Source organism: Engystomops pustulosus, chromosome 11 (genome assembly GCF_040894005.1).
Source record: "Engystomops pustulosus chromosome 11, aEngPut4.maternal, whole genome shotgun sequence".
Lineage (NCBI taxonomy): Eukaryota > Metazoa > Chordata > Amphibia > Anura > Leptodactylidae > Engystomops > Engystomops pustulosus.
The window spans coordinates 24,375,908-24,395,675 of NC_092421.1; the positions used below are offsets into that span (position 1 = coordinate 24,375,908).

At 40.4% G+C, this 19,768-nt stretch overlaps 1 protein-coding gene across 1 annotated transcript in view; it reads right to left on the reverse strand.

Annotated features, from left to right (window-relative positions):
* Positions 1 to 19,768, reverse strand: part of LOC140106668 (uncharacterized) — a 52,248-nt gene that overhangs the window by 8,437 nt on the left and 24,043 nt on the right. The window contains exons 3-6 of the mRNA XM_072131221.1: positions 7,636 to 7,797; positions 6,272 to 6,458; positions 4,981 to 5,135; positions 430 to 548 (exon numbers count right to left, since the gene is read on the reverse strand). Coding sequence (XP_071987322.1) covers positions 430 to 548; positions 4,981 to 5,135; positions 6,272 to 6,458; positions 7,636 to 7,797 — 623 coding nt within the window. The remainder of the gene's footprint in view (positions 1 to 429; positions 549 to 4,980; positions 5,136 to 6,271; positions 6,459 to 7,635; positions 7,798 to 19,768) is intronic.

Genomic DNA, 19,768 nt, shown 5'->3' on the forward strand with positions numbered 1-19,768 from the left:
TATATAGCGCACACAGATTACGCAGCGCTGCACAGGCATGTCAAATTGGTCCCTGTCCCCATGGGGCTCACAATCTAAACAACCTAACAGTATGTTTTGAAGTGTGGGAGGAAACCGGAGTACCCGGAGGAAACCCACGCAAACACGGAGAGAACATACAAACTCTTTGCAGATGTTGACCTGGGTGGGATTCGAACCCAGGACCCCAGTGCTGCAAGGCAGATGTGCTACTCACTCAGCCACCGTGCATGAAAAAAAACAAGACATCCCCAGAAAATAACCCATTTTTCAAAAAGCAAAAATACAATAAGGGACACAGTCTGAATTTTTTTACCTGGTAACTAACAAACATGATAATCCAATACAGTAGAATATGTAATATGTAATATGGGGCAACATAATCAATGGGAAATAACAATAAAGGTTTACCTGTATAGTTGGGGGCAGGATCTTTTAAGTGACGCTGAGGATAATCCAAGTTTATTCTGGTTCTTATTTTTTGTCTTCTTCAGAAGATCTCTGACTCTTCCCCATGGGTGGAGGTCCAGCTAAATGACAGAAATGGGAACATGACACAATGTACACAAACAACACAGGGTCATGGCATATGGCTGCTATTCAATAGCCGTTACCCTATGACCTCCTAAGACTAATAATATAACGAGTCAGTAATATTTATACAATATCTAACGCCACGAGACCAGGCCTCACACTAAGAACCAGAGACGGATTTCATCAGTTCAAGGGGCGAGAAGATGTTAATAAAACAGGTTTTGTTATTTTGGCTTCACACATTCTGATAGAACACGTTTTACCCTGTGTGTAATAATGGATTTCCCACTCCGGAGTAAGGTCGTTCTTGCTGGAAGCTATTTTCATTTGCTATATTGGATTTCTCCATTGCTAACAACCCAATCCTGCCAGAGAGCTCATGCAGCGTAGAAAAGCAAATAATGAATTGCAGGTTTAGGCTTGTTGGAAAATACTGGAGGAATGTCTGAGCATGCATGAGGGTAGCAGACACATCACACTTCTAAGAGACAGACTGAACACCTGGTGCCATCATCAGCAAACTTTTATTACCCTTACATTATACCGTCTTGCTTCCGATTGCTTGAAAAGGTGTCAGTCAAAGGAAAAGACCCCATTAATTTAGGATATCTAGCAGATTCACCTTATGTTGTGGTTGCTGTGATATTTTGAAAGATTAGGTATTTTGGGACAAGGGGATACCCAATGGGGCACATTTACTAAGGGTCCGCGGACCGCATTTCCATCGTGTTTCCCGACTATTTCCGATTTGCACCGCATTTAACAGGGGTTTTTGGCACACACGATCTTGGCGCAACTTTTCATGCAACTCAAATCGGGGACGTGGGATTTAAAATTCAAATTGTGTCGTAAGACATGCACTTACATACACCTGGAAGAAGAAGGTGAACTCCGGCGGACCTTAGCGGGGAAGCAACACATGCAGGATGTCGGGCACACGATCTTGGTGAATCGCGCCGGACTTCATCCTCGTTGGACAGTCCGGATCGGGGATTGCGATAGAACTGGGTAAGTAAATTTTACCCCAATGTGTTTATGACATCATAACACTACAAACAGGTACATAAGGGTCAATAGAGAAAATAAAACAGAACTGGAGGGGGGGGGGGGGGAAATTTTATTAAACAAATGTCGAGGGCACAGAGCCGTTGAATCTTTGATCTAGACACGTTGGCCCCTAGGGGTCTAAATAGATAAATCGATAATAGTGAAAGTGATCATTTTAATACATAATATTTACTTTTTATTTTTTTAATGTATGAACCATAAATTCTTTCATCATACTAGTGAAACACAGACACTACGTGGTAGTTTTTAATTCTCATGCTTAACTCAGTGATATTGATTTATTTTGATGTAACTTATTCATTAAAAATCTTTATTAATACTTATCCATAATAGCCTGAGTAGACAATTATATAAGAACCTAGATAGTAAATATGTTATTCACTCATTCATCTCATTACCGTATGTAGTGAGCGATTAGGGAGGAAAGCAGAAATGGAGATATACGGAGAGATTATTAATTTCAGTATTAGCTTAGGGGGTAGAACTCTACTGTGAGGAAGAGAGCCGCTGCTCTCGAAAACGCTTTAGATAAAAGTTCTTTCTTGTCCCTTTGCCTTATCCGTACCTAAAGGGACTTATGAATGTACCTTACTGCACGTATAATCCAGCACCTCCTCTCCCAGCATTTGGTCAACAGCTATACCAGGTCATTTACCCAATAACCCCTTCTTTGTACTATATATATAACGAATATGTTTAATACGCAGGTATTCCATTGGTGATTGTAAAGTTATTAGAATTTTTATAATTTTTAAAAAAATTTTAATTTTTTTAAAACTCTTAAAGATCAATATAAACTGCAATACAACAGTATTCTAGTATAATTCTGTTGGCATGGGTGTAAGGTATCTTACATAACAAGCCTCAGAGCTTCTGAAAGACTGATCACCCCCCACCCTCTAATGATTTCACGGCTGTGGTTAAAAGGTCAACGATCATTGCCAATAACTTTAACAAAACAAAGGGTGACACCCACCTAAGCAGCAGACACCCGCCCTGTATGGAGAGGGCTTAGACCAGTGGTGGCGAACCTATGGCACTAAAAGAACCTTCCTGCAGTTCCAAGCAACTTAAAAGATGCTGTTTTCAGACATATTTTGATACTTCGCTACTTGGGAATGTAGGAAGAGGGAGAATGTATAGACAGCGCCGAATTATCTTTGGAGGACCTCCTGCTGGCCCCACAATTCTCTGTGTACAGAGAGACACTGGAAAGAAGCTAAAATGATGTAAATTTTCCATCTTTCAACTGTGTTGGTGTCCTCAGGAGGCCAATATGATTGAAAGTTGTTGAAGAACAAGGAGTAATAAGTTACTGCTTTAATTTTTGGTTGGCACCTCGCGATAAATAAGGGAGGTTTTGGGTTGTTTTTTTTGGCACTCGGCCACTACAAGGTTCGCCATCACTGACTTAGACGGTAAGCTTATATGGGGTTTTCCATGTACACTATTATCAACTAGATATATCATCAATAGATGATAGATGTGGTCCTACCACTAGGACCCCCACCTATCCTCTGACCCATTTCCACAGTGGTCCTGAAGAGAAAATGTGACGGGCAAACACAGCCATTTTCCATTCAACTGTATTGGAGCAACAGCAATGGAGAGTGGCCGCACATCCTGTGGATATCTCATAGTGTACATAGGAAGTTAATTAAACTATAACCTATATTTCTAAATTAATTAAATGAAATAAACAAATAAACTCCAAATCTCATTAAGATTCTATTTTCCAGATGGTTCAGAGTGTTAGAACTACACATAGGGGAACATTTACTTACCCGGTCCATTTGCGATCCAGCGGCGCGTTCTCCTACGAGGATTCGGGTCTTCCGGCGATTCACTAAGGTCGTGCAGCCGATATCCACTAGGTGTCGCTGCTGCACCGAGGTCCGCCGGAGTTCACCATCCTCTTCCTGGTGCATGTAAGTGTGGGTCAAGCGGCACTTTTTTTTTAAAATAGTGCGATTTTTCCGAATCTGTCGGGGTTTCCAACTGCCACGCCCTCGTTTTTAGTTGCATTCAAGCCGGCGCCGATGCGACACAATCCAATCGCGTGCACCAAAAACCCAGGGCAATTCGGCGCAAAACTGAAAAATTCGGAAGACCCGACGGAAAAACGCGATTCGGACCCTTAGTAAAAATGTGCCCCATAGTCTTGTTACTATACAATTGAGCCTTTGCATAACCTCCAGCTGCCTCTGCTGCTACAGAATCAAAATCTAATTTTTGTTCTGACATATTCTGCATAAATTCTATAAAATGATTGGGGCAAGAGCTAAAAGATTCTGTGTGTAAGGAGGTGATCTCCTCGGAAAACACTGCAAAACATCAATTCACAGACAAATGTACAGAGTAGAAAGGCTGAGCAGCTGCATACTAAAGAGGCCAAACATTCTGAGGACTTTGTAAAAATAACAATAAAATGTAATATTCTTACAACAGACAACATAATAAAAGCATTCTAATCTACTAAAACCATTTGGGAAATCACTTCAAAGTCTTTTTTTTCAGCTGTATGCTGTTTTATGTAGAGCACCAGATGACATTTTATGTATATGCTGTTACTTAATATAGTCTTCCCTGTTATCATCTGCCAAGTCATCTAAAAAAACTTGTTTTATTAGCAAGTGGCAGCAAGCTGCACGGCAGACATCTCAGTCTATAGGATTTCATTTTGTAAGCATTTCTATCCTGCTGGTCTAAATAGGAATATGCTGTTTGGTTAGAAGTACTTGACCTTAAAGGAAATCAATCATTTGTTTTTATGCATTGTGAACCAAACATTCCTTGAGAATGCTGTAGCTACACTGATGCAGAAACATATCTTGTTTAATCCCTGAGCGGTTTTGCTGAAAAAACAATTATAAAATTCAGGACTTTGGAAAGCTGGATGCCTACGTAAACACATTTCATGGAGCTTCCTGAACTGTTCAGACAGGACTAATCAACCTGAGCTGAATGGCTCATACACAGCAGCTGGGGGATGGTGCAGTGATTGATTACTTATGCCAGGGGCAACACAGTGATGACATATGCTTGGCAGGACAAGGCTGAAGCAGTGCATAAATAGAGTGAGGAGAAGCGCTGGGGCAGCCACAGGAGCAATAGAGCCTCATTATCATAATATTATAATCGGTTGAGGGATTAAACAAGATATGTTTCTGCATCAGTGTAGCTACACCATTCTCAAGGTATGTTTGGTTCACAATGCATAAAAGCAAATGGTAAATTTCCTTTAACAATCCTTTTTTTTGAGAATAAGTTTAGATGTAGAACCTATTAATTTGTTGTTATAATTTGGGATTTTTAAGTTATTGGAAATTAATATAGGTTTAATGCAATGATAATAATTACCTTTTTCATATCTTGTTCTGATGGTCCTAAGAAGTCACTGTTAAATCTGTCCCACATTTGTTTACTTTCTTTGTCATCACATTTCAATTTAGTAAATGGTTTCCTTACTCCCAGTATAGAAGGACTCCTCCAGCCTTCTGTCTGTGCAAGATTTCCTAAAACAAGTCATAATAGTTACATGTTAGAACCATGTTTTAAAAATTAAATATAAAAAAGTTTGACCTAGCCAAGCTATCTGTGTATCCATCATTGTATAAATAGGGGGCACCAGCCAAGAGTCAAGTTGAGCCTCTTGCCTTAGGCAGCACCACCTGAAGCAAGATGCGGGGCAGCATTAGGGGTCTAGTCACCTGCTACAAAGTAGAACTTAAAAATAGCATCTTTTTACACCAGATATCACCATGGGTGTGAGACACTGCATGGAGAACCTACATACTAAAAAATAAACTGATATATTACTACTGGAAGGAAGAGGGCGCTGTTCTCTTGGTCGTCTCAGGCAGCAGAAAGTTGCCCCTGTATATAGGGCCTCAAGCCATGTGTGCTCTTGGGTTGAAATCTACATGTCCATGTGTCTTCAGTATGTGAGGTCTCCAGTAGGAAAAGACTACCCAAGCTGCAAACTCGGGCAGGAATAGGTCCTGCTCTATAATTTGTGTATTTGGCAGTCGGTTCACTCACGGCACAGTGGAAATCATGGCAGTGAGCATGAACCCATAGAAAGACATGGAGACTAGATGCACATGTCCCCAATATACAGTTGTGTGCATGAGCTCTAAAAGTTGGGGAACCCCCTATCCTGAGCACTGAACACTAGAGACTTAGGACACCCCACATAAACTGCCATTGTGGAGATGCGTTGACTTTCATCTCATCATTACACTTTGGTCAGTTTGTGGGTGAATCCACCTACATCAGAAAAAAAATCTTTTTTGAAATTTTCGGCAAATTCCAAGGTACATAGATGTACCGGTATGTGGATCTGCAGTAGATCAGTAGATTTTACCTAAAAAATCCACAGAATGAATTGACTTAGTGTGGATTTAAATGACCTATGAGCATATGGATTTCTTTTATTTTGTAGAACTACGGATTGCTAGAAATGTAATACAGTGTAAATTTTTTACTTAAAATCTCACACATGTCCACGTTGATGCGCTCCTTTGGTACTTAAGTTATAGACCAAGTCACAAGCGCGTGTTTTCAGATAATATAGAACTCATCCTTCCTATTGTTCTCTTGAATTTTATCAGGTTGCGTTAAAACAGACACATGGAGATAAGAAACCAACCTTTGTAGCCAAACTTTTCAGAATTAATGCCAATTTCTGGGATCATGGAGAGGTCAGATTGGTTTCCACTTAGTACAAACATACTATGCGGCCGGTTCCTCCTTACGGGAAAATGCTTCTTAGACTCCTGGTACGGACTGAGGAAAATATTCGCTGCTCCACAGGAGCAGTGCTGTCCAACGTACTCCTACACCAAGAGGAGAAAGGAGTCATGCAAATGTTACATGTCAAGCTTCCCAGTGAGTGCAGTGATATCATATGCCCACATTGCTGGCATTCCAAAACTAAGCCCCTTCTAATGGAATTCCTGGATCTTTGACTTTCCATTTTCTTGATACAGTCTCAGGGTAAACGAGCTCTGTGATTGATTATTTGATAATTGACTACTTTTAAGAGTCCATTTACAAGAATAAAGCATAAAGCAGGTTTATTCTTATGGTTCTGTAAGTATCTTTACCTGCTTTACCCTTCTGGTAACATTAGGGAAAGATGAAATAAATCCATTATTGCTTCCGTTTTTTGAGGAGAAAATTGGATGGACACTGCAACGCTAGTTTTACGGCCTCAAATAGGGAGTCTAACATAAGTGCTTCAAACTGACGCTAACAAAAACTGTTCAAAGTCAATTGAAAACAATCGACATTTTAACTGATTTGTTAGACTATCGTGGTTTAAAGGGAACCTGTCACCAGGGACCTCATTTTCACTAAAGACAGATTGTAAAAGCCCATGACACCTGCGGCGCACATATGCCTCTCTGCCTTTTCTAAGCATTCATATTACAATATAATTATGTGTTATAACTTACATTGCATCCTGACAAAATCCTGGGGTAGTCACAGGGGTTGGGCTTTGGTTTGGATGCATTTCAAAAAACAACATGTGACTTGTCTGAGCTGCAGGCTGCCTCCATCTTTGTGCTCCTTTACAGCTTGTCCCTCCCCCACTGATGTCATCTCACCAGGCTGTGACGTCTGAGAAGGAGCAGGAGGTGGAGCTGAACAGGAGAACAAAGTTGGGGGCCAAGCTCTGAGGAGTGAGTAACACAGACAAGGCACATGTTGTTTTTTGAAATGCTTCCAAACCAAAGCCCAGTCCCTGTGACTACCCCAGGATTTTGTCAGTGTGCAAGGTACGTTATATAATACACAATTATACTGTAATTCAAATGTTTAGAAAAGGCAATAAGGCAGATTTGCACTGCAGGTGTAATAAGCTTCTGCAACCTGTCTTTAGTGAAAATGAGGTCCCTGGTGACAGGTTCCCATTAATGACGGAAGATAATACCGAAGGTCCGAATACAGGTGTTAACTGGGGCTTATTTGTTGAGTGTTACACGTAAATGGCAGATGAAAGCTACTTACCTCTTTCATTTGTTTCACTCTATCTTCCTTCTGTAATGTAAAGACTTGCTTTTGCAGTTTTAGATTATGTTCCTGAAGTTGTCCTATTTTCTCTATGAGTTGACAAATGTGTTCCAAATATCCAAGACCTGATCCAAGTGCTTTCGATGCTCCCTGGTTGACCTGTAAAATGATTTTAACCATGAAATTTTAAATAAACTTGTCAAACATAGAAAACAATTTACAGAAAAAAGACAGCATATGATGTTACTTTGTGACATTATGTTCTTTCTGGCTTCCTATGAAGCCACCTGTTTCCCCCTTGCTACACATATTCTTATTGGACCATCAATCTGGTTTTTCAACCTTGTTTAACCATTTTCTACAAAAAAGGGCTAGCTGCAAAAAAATAACTGTTAGTTCAGGAAAAACAGTTTTTAAGTGTAGTTTGCAAATAACCTGTATCTAGATATTGTTGTACACTTGTTATGGCACCTCAGGAATTATTTTGTTTATCTCCCAAAAATATATCCAACTACAGTGTCCATTGATGGCCATCACACATGATCATTCTCAATGGCCGTGGAGTGATTCCTGTTATTGTACAGGTCAGACAGTAATTATCAGCCAACTAGAAGTGGACACATCCGGTAGGGAATCTAATGAACATCAACGAGCTCCAAAAATTGTGAGGAACAACATTTTCTAGATCGACCACTCATGTGATCTTATAATTCATTTCTAATCATGGGTCACCACCTTAAAGGAGCCATAAAGACTTGGAGAGTTTAGAAGACTCAGCTGTCAACTTCATAGAAAGAAGGAATTCCCAGAGTTTATGTATTATTATTTTTTTATTTATTCCAAGGTGGAAATTAACTTTCAGCAATGGTTTTTGACATTATTAGTGTTAGCTACTACTGTTACAGTTGACAGACAGAGAGGAAGGAACAACCATTCCAGACCTTTCAATAATACAAACATTTTCCTTTTTGCTAAGAAAACATTTGCCCTCCACACTCATCTGAGATTTACAACAAGGTGTTGCCGAGAGTTACAAAGGAAGGAAAGGATCACTGCATTTAACTAGATAAAGAGTGTTACAAGGTTACATCAACAAAAGATGTGTAATGATACACGGCATAACTGACCCCAGGACACAATTCTGGGAAGAAGCCGATTTACTTCTGTGCTACTTAGAAGTTGTCACCTTTACCCTATCTCCGGCTAACAGACTGTAATCACTTGCCAAGATATACTTAGGAATTGTGTATATTATCATCTTGAATTAATTTTAGCTTCAATTGCTAAAAATGACCTAGTATGCAGGTATCTTGTAGGTTAAGGTAAGTTTTGCACATATATTTATATCCGTCTAGAACAACATCTTCTTGGGTTTTCTATATTATTTTTAAGGCCTCATGCACACAAACATCCTGCGGGCTAAAAATAATGGGTAGTGTGCCGGGTTTTTTTTGCAGCCCGATTGACATCAATGGTTGAGCGCCACCCACTCCACCGATGTCCGTGGGAAATTACTGGTGGCGTCTAGCAGGGATAGTACCTGCCCTATAATTCATGGCTGGCTGTGAGCTAGACGCAGTTTGTTCATGGCCTAACTTTCTATAGCTTTCTTCCAATATAACCCCCGCATTCACAATCTAGAAATATTTAGAACAAAACAATTGTATTGAAAATATAGATGCTTTGTTTAAAAAAACAGCTCCTCTCCTGACCATAGGCAGTGCATGGTATTGCAACCCAGTTTCATTCATCTCTGTACATCTGAGTTGCAATACGGCGCAAACCATGCTCAGGTGTGGGCTGTTTTTGGAAGAAAGCAGCCATTTTTTTAACCTATTCAAGCCCGTGGAGGGTAAATGCAATTTACATATTGATATAGTGCCTTAATTGCTTTAATTCAAAAATACCATCAACAATCATAGATGTAGTAAGTATTATAATTACCGGTAAGTCCAAATGGGCACTTCTTACCCTATCTTAACTAGCAATGGCTATGAAAACATGTCCACATTTTCACCTTTTGATGAAGCTGGATGGATGTGACTCAAGTGATTTGGTGTTAACAGTAGAATCATCTACATAATGATTTATATCTGCTGATGTTGATGTGCCAGAACAGCCATCTTATCAGTATGAAATATTCAGCCAACGCTCTTCTCACATATGTCAGGGAAATAAGATTGAGTACAGGCAGTCCCCGGGTTACGTACAAGATAGGGTCTGTAGGTTTGTTCTTAAGTTGAATTTGTATGTAAGTCGGAACTGTATATTTTATAATTGTAATCCCAGCCAAATTTGTTTTTGGTCTCTGTGACAATTGGATTTTAAAAATGTTGGATTGTCATAAGAACCAGGATTAACAATAAAGCTTCATTGCAGACAGCTGTGGTAATAGTTACATCTGTTTATTGTAGCCAAGGACTAAAGTACAGAAAATTACCAGAGGTCCGTTTGTAACTAGGGGTCGTCTGTAAGTCAGGTGTTCTTAAGTAGGAGACCGCCTGTATACTGAATTTCAGCATGGCTGATGGTTTTTTTCGCTAGAGAGATAAGCTGCCACCGTAGACATTCAGCGCAGCTTACTCTTCTTTTCCCCATCAAATTTAGATGCATGTTCAGACAAAATAAAAATGGAGGAAACTATAAGCTAAATGAAAGGCATATCTACTAATCATGTCTAATTGTTTTTACCTATATTCAGTGGTTCAAGCTAAATTATATATCTGTTGCATTTTGGCCACTTTTGACCACCTTTAGATTGGCTTAGTTAACACCTAATTTTTATGCCAAAAATATTGGCATAATATAAAACATATTACACTCTGAACCACTTTACCATGAAGTCATTTCCAAACATTTGATAATGGATGAGTCAAAACAATCTCATATCTTCACTACATTCATTTATTACACAATAAAAATATTGTGTTGAGAATGCGCCATTTTTTGATGCACAATAATCCATAATAAAGATGCTCTATGCCAGTGGTGGCGAACCTATGGCACGAGTGCCAGAGGTGGCACTCAGAGCCCTTTCTGTGGGCACCCAGGCCATCACCCCAGAATGCAGTTCACCTGACAGGACTCAAAGAATCTGCCTGCAGAATCTCCCTACAATGATAGATGAATGTGCCCTCCTCCTTTCAACTGCATTGGTGCCCTTAGGAGGCTGAAGGATTGAAAGTTGTCAATAAACAAGGAGAAATAAATCACTGCTTAAATTGCTGTGCTGGCACTTTGCAATAAATACATGGCTTTTGGTTGAAGTTCGGGCACTGAGGCTCTAAAAGGTTTGCCATCACTGCCCTATGCCTTTCAAGTAATTCAAGATAGATACAGGTCTAACAGTGGGATCAAAGCAAGCATTAACACTAATACACTGTATACAGAACTTAGATATAGAAATACTCGAGTGAGTTGAAATTGGCGATCCCCGATCCGGAATGTCCACCGGAATAAACATCTGCCGTGATTCACTAAGATTGTGCGCCTGATTTCCTGCTTGTGTCGCTTCCCTGCTCAGGTCCGCAGGAGTTCACCATCTTCTTCCTGGTGTATGTAAGTGCATTGAATGCGACACAAATTTAAATGTTAAATCCTGCGCTTAGTCCGAATCCGTTGGATCATCCGACAGCCCCATTTCTGTCGCATGAAAGCCGACACCAATGCTCCAAAATCCGATCACGTGCGACACAATCCCCATCGCCATCCCCGAAAAGTCGGGAAACCCGCCGAAAATGCGACCGTAGGACCCCCACGGTCTATGTTGTGAATGGTCATCTCCATCATCTCTGTGACTTTCATTAGATTTCAAAGTGTTTTTTTTTCATTTACTGAACACACATAAGCGTTTTCCTTGCTGCCAATGTCATCACTTTATAAAAATACTGGGCTGATTTGTGGAAACAGGCTGTGCTCATTTCTGTTTCACTCTTCATCTCCCTCTACAAAAGCAGGAAGTGAACTCAAAGCTTTCCCATAACAAACGCAATATTAGGGAAATGCCAAACCAATGACTTTCCGTTCACTTCATTATGTGCGGAGATCAAATGTTCAGCAGTGATACCACCCCGAGCACATGATGAATGCAGAAGATTTCCAAGTAAATTTACCCAAGTTCCTTTCTATGTGTGGAAGTGGTAATGTTCCTAATTTATTTGCTGATCCTATCTATGAGGAATTCAGCTCCTTAATTTTTTGTTGTAAAGACCGCACTTCAGGAATTTGCACATTATGACTTCATATAAAGGTGGCCTCTGAATTTTTGGCTCAAAAGTTGCATTAATACTATAATTGATTTCCCATTTAGCTAATATGGATTTGGACTACTATGTTCCTGTACAAGGAATCTACTACACACATAAAACCACACAATGGCAGCTGAGGAGGGGATGAGCTGTTACTGCCATTGGTAGTTTACCGGCATATCCGCCATCTCTTATCATTATTTAACATATGGCCAAATCCCTATTATCTTTATGCTACATATTATTGTCAACTGGGATAGTTCAGAAGTTCATAATATTATGACTAGATGTAACTACAATATATTACGTTCCAGGTCATCGATATATCTTATCTGCTTGTTCCCACATGCCCTACTTCCACCAGGAAAACGGCCCACCGCTGCTGAAAGCTCCTGAGGACACACAGATGGGAGAACAGCTGTACATTTTTGCCTTCGGTCAATAAATAGAGATTTCTTTGAAGTGGAATAAGAACATAAACTGTATCTTAAAACAGCACTAGAGTAAAGTGACATTTTCATACTGTAGAATAAATGCATAATCTATTTACATGTTACATGTGATGTTATACAGTGTGGTCCATTATCCGGCTCACTCACTACAAGGTATCTCCATGGTCCAATCAACGCCTATCTAAGCAGAACATTACATAGGAGAGATGATCTGTACTTTTCCTCTTGATGTGCTACTGAACCTGCAGTAAAAACTGATGAATTATTAGCCAGAAGATGGTTCAGTGTATGATTTACCCATTAACACCTATCTGTGTCTATCCAGGGCAACCCTGTAAATTCCAAATGAAATGAGATAAGATACAAATTATATATTCATTGTTAATCAAAACAATACATTTTTGAAATTTTTAGAATTATTGGACCCAAAAGATTTCGTACCTCTATTTCATTTTGATGGTCAACGGAGTTAGACATTTACATGAATTAACTGTTCACAAACCAGGCTACGAGAAAGCCCTTAGTCTATAGACTACAGTAGAGTGAGTTGAAATGTTGATTTATGTGTCTAGTCACTTAGGATGTCCCCACCATATCCTGTTGTGTAGTTTGTGTGACAGTACATTTCCCTTAATGGTAACAATGTTTTCCATCCTCAGATTTATAACTTCCTATAAGATGATTTATACAAGGTAGTTCAAGTATATATCAGTAAAGATGTAGCCAGGGGCGGACTGGGAATTTAAAATGGCCCTGGAAAAAACTGTAATAGTGGCCCCATTTTATGGGCGGAGTCAAAACAAGTGGGTGTGGTCAGATAATGTGGGTGGGGTTATAACAGACAAATTGTTGGTAGATGGCCTTAACGCAAAACAAGAACATCTTTTACTAGTAAGTGAATCTGATGTGCAAAGAATGTGACCTGTCGATCAGTAAATGATGCAAACACACGACCCGGTAAGCCTTATATACCTTTCCCCTATGTACAGGAATATAACTACTATAATACTGCCCCCTATGTACAAGAATATAACTACTATAATACGGCCCCCTATGTACAAGAATATAACTACTATAATACTGCCCCCTATGTACAAGAATATAACTACTATAATACTGCTCCCTATGTACAAGAATATAACTACTATAATACTGCCCCCTATGTACAGGAATATAACTACTATAATACTGCCCCCTATGTACAAGAATATAACTACTATACTACTGCCCCCTGTGTACAAGAATATAACTACTATAATACTGCCCCCTATGTACAAGAATATAACTACTATAATACTGCCCCCTATGTACAAGAATATAACTACTATAATACTGCCCCCTATGTACAAGAATATAACTACTATAATACTGCCCCCTATGTACAAGAATATAACTACTATAATACTGCCCCCTATGTACAAGAATATAACTACTATAATACTGCCCCTTATGTACAGGAATATAACTACTATAATACTGCCCCCTATGTACAAGAATATAACTACTATAATACTGCCTCCTATGTACAAGAATATAACTACTATAATACTGCCCCCTATGTACAAGAATATAACTACTATAATACTGCCCCCTATGTACAAGAATATAACTACTATAATACTGCCCCCTATGTACAAGAATATAACTACTATAATACTGCCCCCTATGTACAAGAATATAACTACTATAATACTGCCCCTTATGTACAGGAATATAACTACTATAATACTGCCCCCTATGTACAAGAATATAACTACTATAATACTGCCCCCTATGTACAAGAATATAACTACTATAATACTGCCTCCTATGTACAAGAATATAACTACTATAATACTGCCCCCTATGTACAAGAATATAACTACTATACTACTGCCCCCTGTGTACAAGAATATAACTACTATAATACTGCCCCCTATGTACAAGAATATAACTACTATAATACTACCCCCTATGTACAAGAATATAACTACTATAATACTGCCCCCCCTATGTACAGGAATATAACTACTATAATACAGATCCCTATGTACAAGAATATAACTACTATTATACTACCCCCTATGTACAAGAATATAACTACTATAATACTGCCCCCTATGTACAAGAATATAACTACTATAATACTGCCCCCCATATGTACAGGAATATAACTACTATAATACAGCTCCCTATGTACAAGAATATAACTACTATAATACTGCCCCCTATGTACAAGAATATAACTACTATAATACTGCCCCCTATGTACAAGAATATAACTACTATAATACTGCCCCCCCTATGTACAGGAATATAACTACTATAATACTGCCCCCTATGTACAAGAATATAACTACTATAATACTGCCCCCTATGTACAAGAATATAACTACTATAATACTGCCCCTATGTGCAAGAATATAACTACTATAATACTGCCCCCTATGTACAAGAATATAACTACTATAATACTGCCCCCTATGTACAAGAATATAACTACTATAATACTGCCCCCTATGTACAAGAATATAACTACTATAATACTACCCCCTATGTACAAGAATATAACTACTATAATACTGCCCCCCATATGTACAAGAATATAACTACTATAATACTGCCCCCTATGTACAAGAATATAACTACTATAATACTGCCCCCTATGTACAGGAATATAACTACTATAATACTGCCCCCCATATGTACAAGAATATAACTACTATAATACTGCCCCCTATGTACAAGAATATAACTACTATAATACTGCCCCCTATGTACAGGAATATAACTACTATAATACTGCCCCTATGTACAAGAATATAACTACTATAATACTGCCCCCTATGTACAGGAATATAACTACTATAATACTGCCCCCTATGTACAAGAATATAACTACTATAATACTGCCCCTATGTACAAGAATATAACTACTATAATACTGCCCCCTATGTACAAGAATATAACTACTATAATACTACATATATACACAGAAGCGAACATGCAAAAAATCAGTATTTATCATATACAGCTACAGAAAACACATGAGAGATCCTCACCTATTGCATCCAGTGACATCAGGTGACGTCTCCTCTGATTGTACTCGTTCCTCATCTTTTCCATTAGTTCCACCATCACCTTGTCTCTTCCTCCAGGTACACAGCTTTCCTGCAGAGTTTACCACACAGATGTCTTATGTTCTGCACTTTCCCATTGTCCCTTCTTCTGCTACCACCAATACTGTGCCCCAAATACTGTAATAGAGCCCCCTACAATATTAGTACCACACAAATAGTGCCCCATAATGTAAGGATAATGTATTTCTTCTTTCTCACCTTTAACCTCCTTAACCCCCCACTTCCACCTCACTATTGATAGAGCTCCGACTATGACCCAGGTGTAATAATAATGGCCCCGGCCTACCCCAGTCATAAAATGAATGCCCCCAGCCTGCCCCAGACACAGAATCAATGCCACAGACTGCCCCAGACATAAATTGAATGCCCCCAGCCTTCCCCAGTCATAAAATTAATGCCCCCAGCCTACCCCAGACACAGAATTTATGCCCCCAGCCCGCCCCAGACATATAATTAATGGCCCCAGCCTACCCCAGACATAGAATTAATGGCCCCAGCCTACCCCAGACATAGAATTAATGGCCCCAGCCTGCCCCAGAAATAGAACTAATGGCCCCAGCCTGCCCCAGACATAGAATTAATGGCCCCAGCCTGCCCCAGACATAGAATTAATGGCCCCAGCCTACCCCAGACATAGAATTAATGGCCCCAGCCTACCCCAGACATAGAATTAATGGCCCCAGCCTATCCCAGACATAGAACTAATGGCCCCAGCCCGCCCCAGACATAGAATTAATGGCACCCGCCTGCCCCAGACATAGAATTAATACCCCCAGCCTACCCCAGACATAGAATAATGGCCCCAACCTGCCCCAGACATAGAATAATGCCCCCCCCGCCCCAGACATATAATTAATGCCCCCGCCAGCCCAAGATATACAATAATGCCCCCACCATATAATTGATGCCCCTTGCCAGCCCCAGATGTAGAATTAATGCCCCCTGCTAGTCCTAGATATACAATAATGCCCCCCCCCGCCCCAGACATATAATTTATGCCCCTGCCCCAGACATATAATTTATGCCCCTGCCCCAGACATATAATTTATGCCCCTTGCCAGCCCTAGATATACAATAATTCCCCCTGCCCCAGACATATAATTAATGCCCCCCCCCGCCCCAGACATATAATTTATGCCCCCTAACAGCCCCAGATATAGAATAATGCCCTCCCCCCGCCCCAGACATATAATGTATGCCCCCTGCCAGCCCTAGATATACAATAATGCCCCCTGCCCCAGACATATAATTAATGCCCCCCCCGCCCCAGACATATAATTTATGCCCCCTACCAGCCCCAGATATAGAATAATGCCCTCCCCCCGCCCCAGACATATAATGTATGCCCCCTGCCAGCCCTAGATATACAATAATGCCCCCTGCCCCAGACATTTAATTAATGCCCCCCCCCCCGCCCCAGACATATAATTTATGCCCCCTACCAGCCCCAGATATAGAATAATGCCCTCCCCCCGCCCCAGACATATAATTTATGCCCCCTGCCAGCCTTAATGCACCCCCCTCCCGCCCCAGAAATAATTATTGTCCCCATTCTATCATTAAAAACAAAACAAAACATCATACTCACCCTTTTAAGCACAGGTTTCTTCCCTCGGTCTTCTGTGGCTTGGTGTAGAGGCGCGGGATAGTGACATCACTGCTCCGCGCCTCCACACCAAGCCGCGGAGCTGCAGGGAGGGCCGGACAGCTGACATGGTAAGTGCCAGCCTCCTCCACGCTACACAGGTCGCGCAATTACGTCAATTGCGCGACCTGTGTAGCTGCCCGTTATACACAGACGCAGAAGCAGCGGTGCTGCGCTGCGTCTGTGTACTAATCAATAGTACCTGCATCGAACGATCGTACGATGCAGGTACTGTAGATTAGATGAAAAGTTGTAGGGAGGGAGTGCGGACCGGCCCCGCACCAGCTTCGGACCGGCCCCAGACCGGCCCAGGACCGACCGGCCCACCGGGAAAATTCCCGGTGGGTACAATGGCCAGTCCGCCCCTGGATGTAGCTATAGATTTAGGACAGTGAAAGACGTTGATAAAAATTGACATTTTACAGAACTTATTGATTTGGTAATTAATTTTATTATTTATTTAAAAATAGCTTTATACATATTAATAATGTACATCTCCATTAAACATCTATATAATGCTTCTGCCATCTTTGCCCTATGCACCCCTGGCTGTCATAATTGATTTCCTCCATACCTGTCTGTCTGCTGCTGACTTTGTTCTGGGCTGCATATGGTTAAACTAGCTGTGATGGACAGATGCCTTCTCCACTTACATTCCTCCCCTACTAGTCGGTTTGTCTGGATGTCAGGGGACATGATAACCAGAGGGGGTTCTGATATCTCATAAAAGGATTGTCTGTCTCCTTCCAATGTCTTCTCTGGAGCTCTTTAGCATTTTATGGTCTTCTGCATTTTGGATTTTTTTGACCCTTTACTGTCTTATGACCATCTTTCTGTCCTGCCTTTGTCTCGGTGTGTTCACTTTGGTGCAGGAATGAATTAGAACAAAGGAATGTTGACCAGTGGTTAACTACCGTCTAGGGGAGGGTAGGCAATTAGGTAGGGACAGCGGGCCTGTATCGCTTTAGGGCTCACCATCTTATTGTCTGTTCTCTAACAGCAGATTTAGAATAAGCAGTCAGAATTAGGGCTCGTTCACATAGCATTGAAATGTGAAAAAATATCTCAAAAATCACCACCGTGAATTCAATACGGACAACATGCAGACTGTAAACAGAAGTGTTTTTTTGTGGACACAATGCGGACATGCATGTCTGAATGAAGCCTTAGGGAGTATAATCTGACATTTTGCTCTGATGACACGAAGGCAGACGGTTTCCACCCATCTTATAGACTTCTCTGAGTTAAATAGAACCTGCAGAGGGGGAACTAATAAAAAATGTAGGGTACAAGTTTTATAATGACCAGAACAACTCTAAAGTATTAGCTATTCTTTGAAATGGGGCAATAAAAAAATTAAGCTTATAGACTAAGTGGTGCAGAATCTAAGGTGAGTTACTGAGTATATAATGACAATGGCATCCAACAAAGATTACTGTTACTTCCCATGAAATTGGTAATAAGGTATATTTGCAAGTTCAGTTTCTGTCCTCTCACTGCTATTTCACCTGATGCCCCCATCAGTGGCGTAACTAGGAGAGACAGGGACCCCTAGCAGTCTACTGCATGGGGCCCCCTTCCCACTTAAAAAATATATATATTAGTATACTCACACATTCGAGTTACAATCACTTATAAATACACTCATGTGCACACATAGCATATACACACACATACAGTGCCATATACAACATACTCACATACAGTGTATACAGACACCATATACAGATACTGCATATATACATCACAGTATATGTTATATACATATTATGCTGGATATGTGCAGTACAATATAATTGTGCAAATCCTCCATTCTTTATTGTGTCAGGGCGGATGACGGGGTCCCCTGACACTGAGGGCCCCATAGCGACTACTATGGCTGCTACCGCTGTAGTTACTCCCCTGGGCCCCATAAACTAGCACACTTGGTTCAGCTGAGTTTCCAATAGAGAGATAGGAGCAGGGGCGTAACTTGAGGGGGTGCAGAGGTTGCGGTCACACCAGGGCCCAAGAGGTTTAGGTGGCCCTTATGTTGTCACTTTCCCATAGTAGAAGACTATTACTATAAACCATACATTATAGTCAGGGGCCTGGCACAGACTTTGCACTGGGGCCCATCAGCTTCTAGTTACGCCACTGGATAGGAGAATTCCACTAAAGACTTCATTCCTCCCAGAATAAAAAGATCAGCCATTGAAATGTAAGTAGCTGAATATGTAAAGGTGAATTGTGACATCTCTGTACAGTGTGGCTGAATATGGTGATGCTATACGGGCAACAGATGGACTAGGGCTACATACTGACTAGACACTTATGGGACTGGTGAAAGAGATACAAATCCTTTACTCCTCTAACCGGATCAACAGGTTGTATGGAATTCCAGTAATTTCTTTTTTTTTGTATATTTTTCTCAGCATCGCTGAACCACAAAGAAACAGATATAGAATCTTTTTTTTTTTACCATTGTCTTGAAAATGTCAAGTGTTTTCTATCTTTGACATTAGATTACTTCCTATACAGGCAGTCCCTGGGTTACATACAAGATAGGGTCTGTAGGTTTGTCCTTAAGTTGAGTTTGTATGTAAGTCGGAACTGTATATTTTATCATTGTAATCCCAGGCAGAACTTTTTTGGTCTCTGTGACAATTGGATTTTAAAAATGTTGGG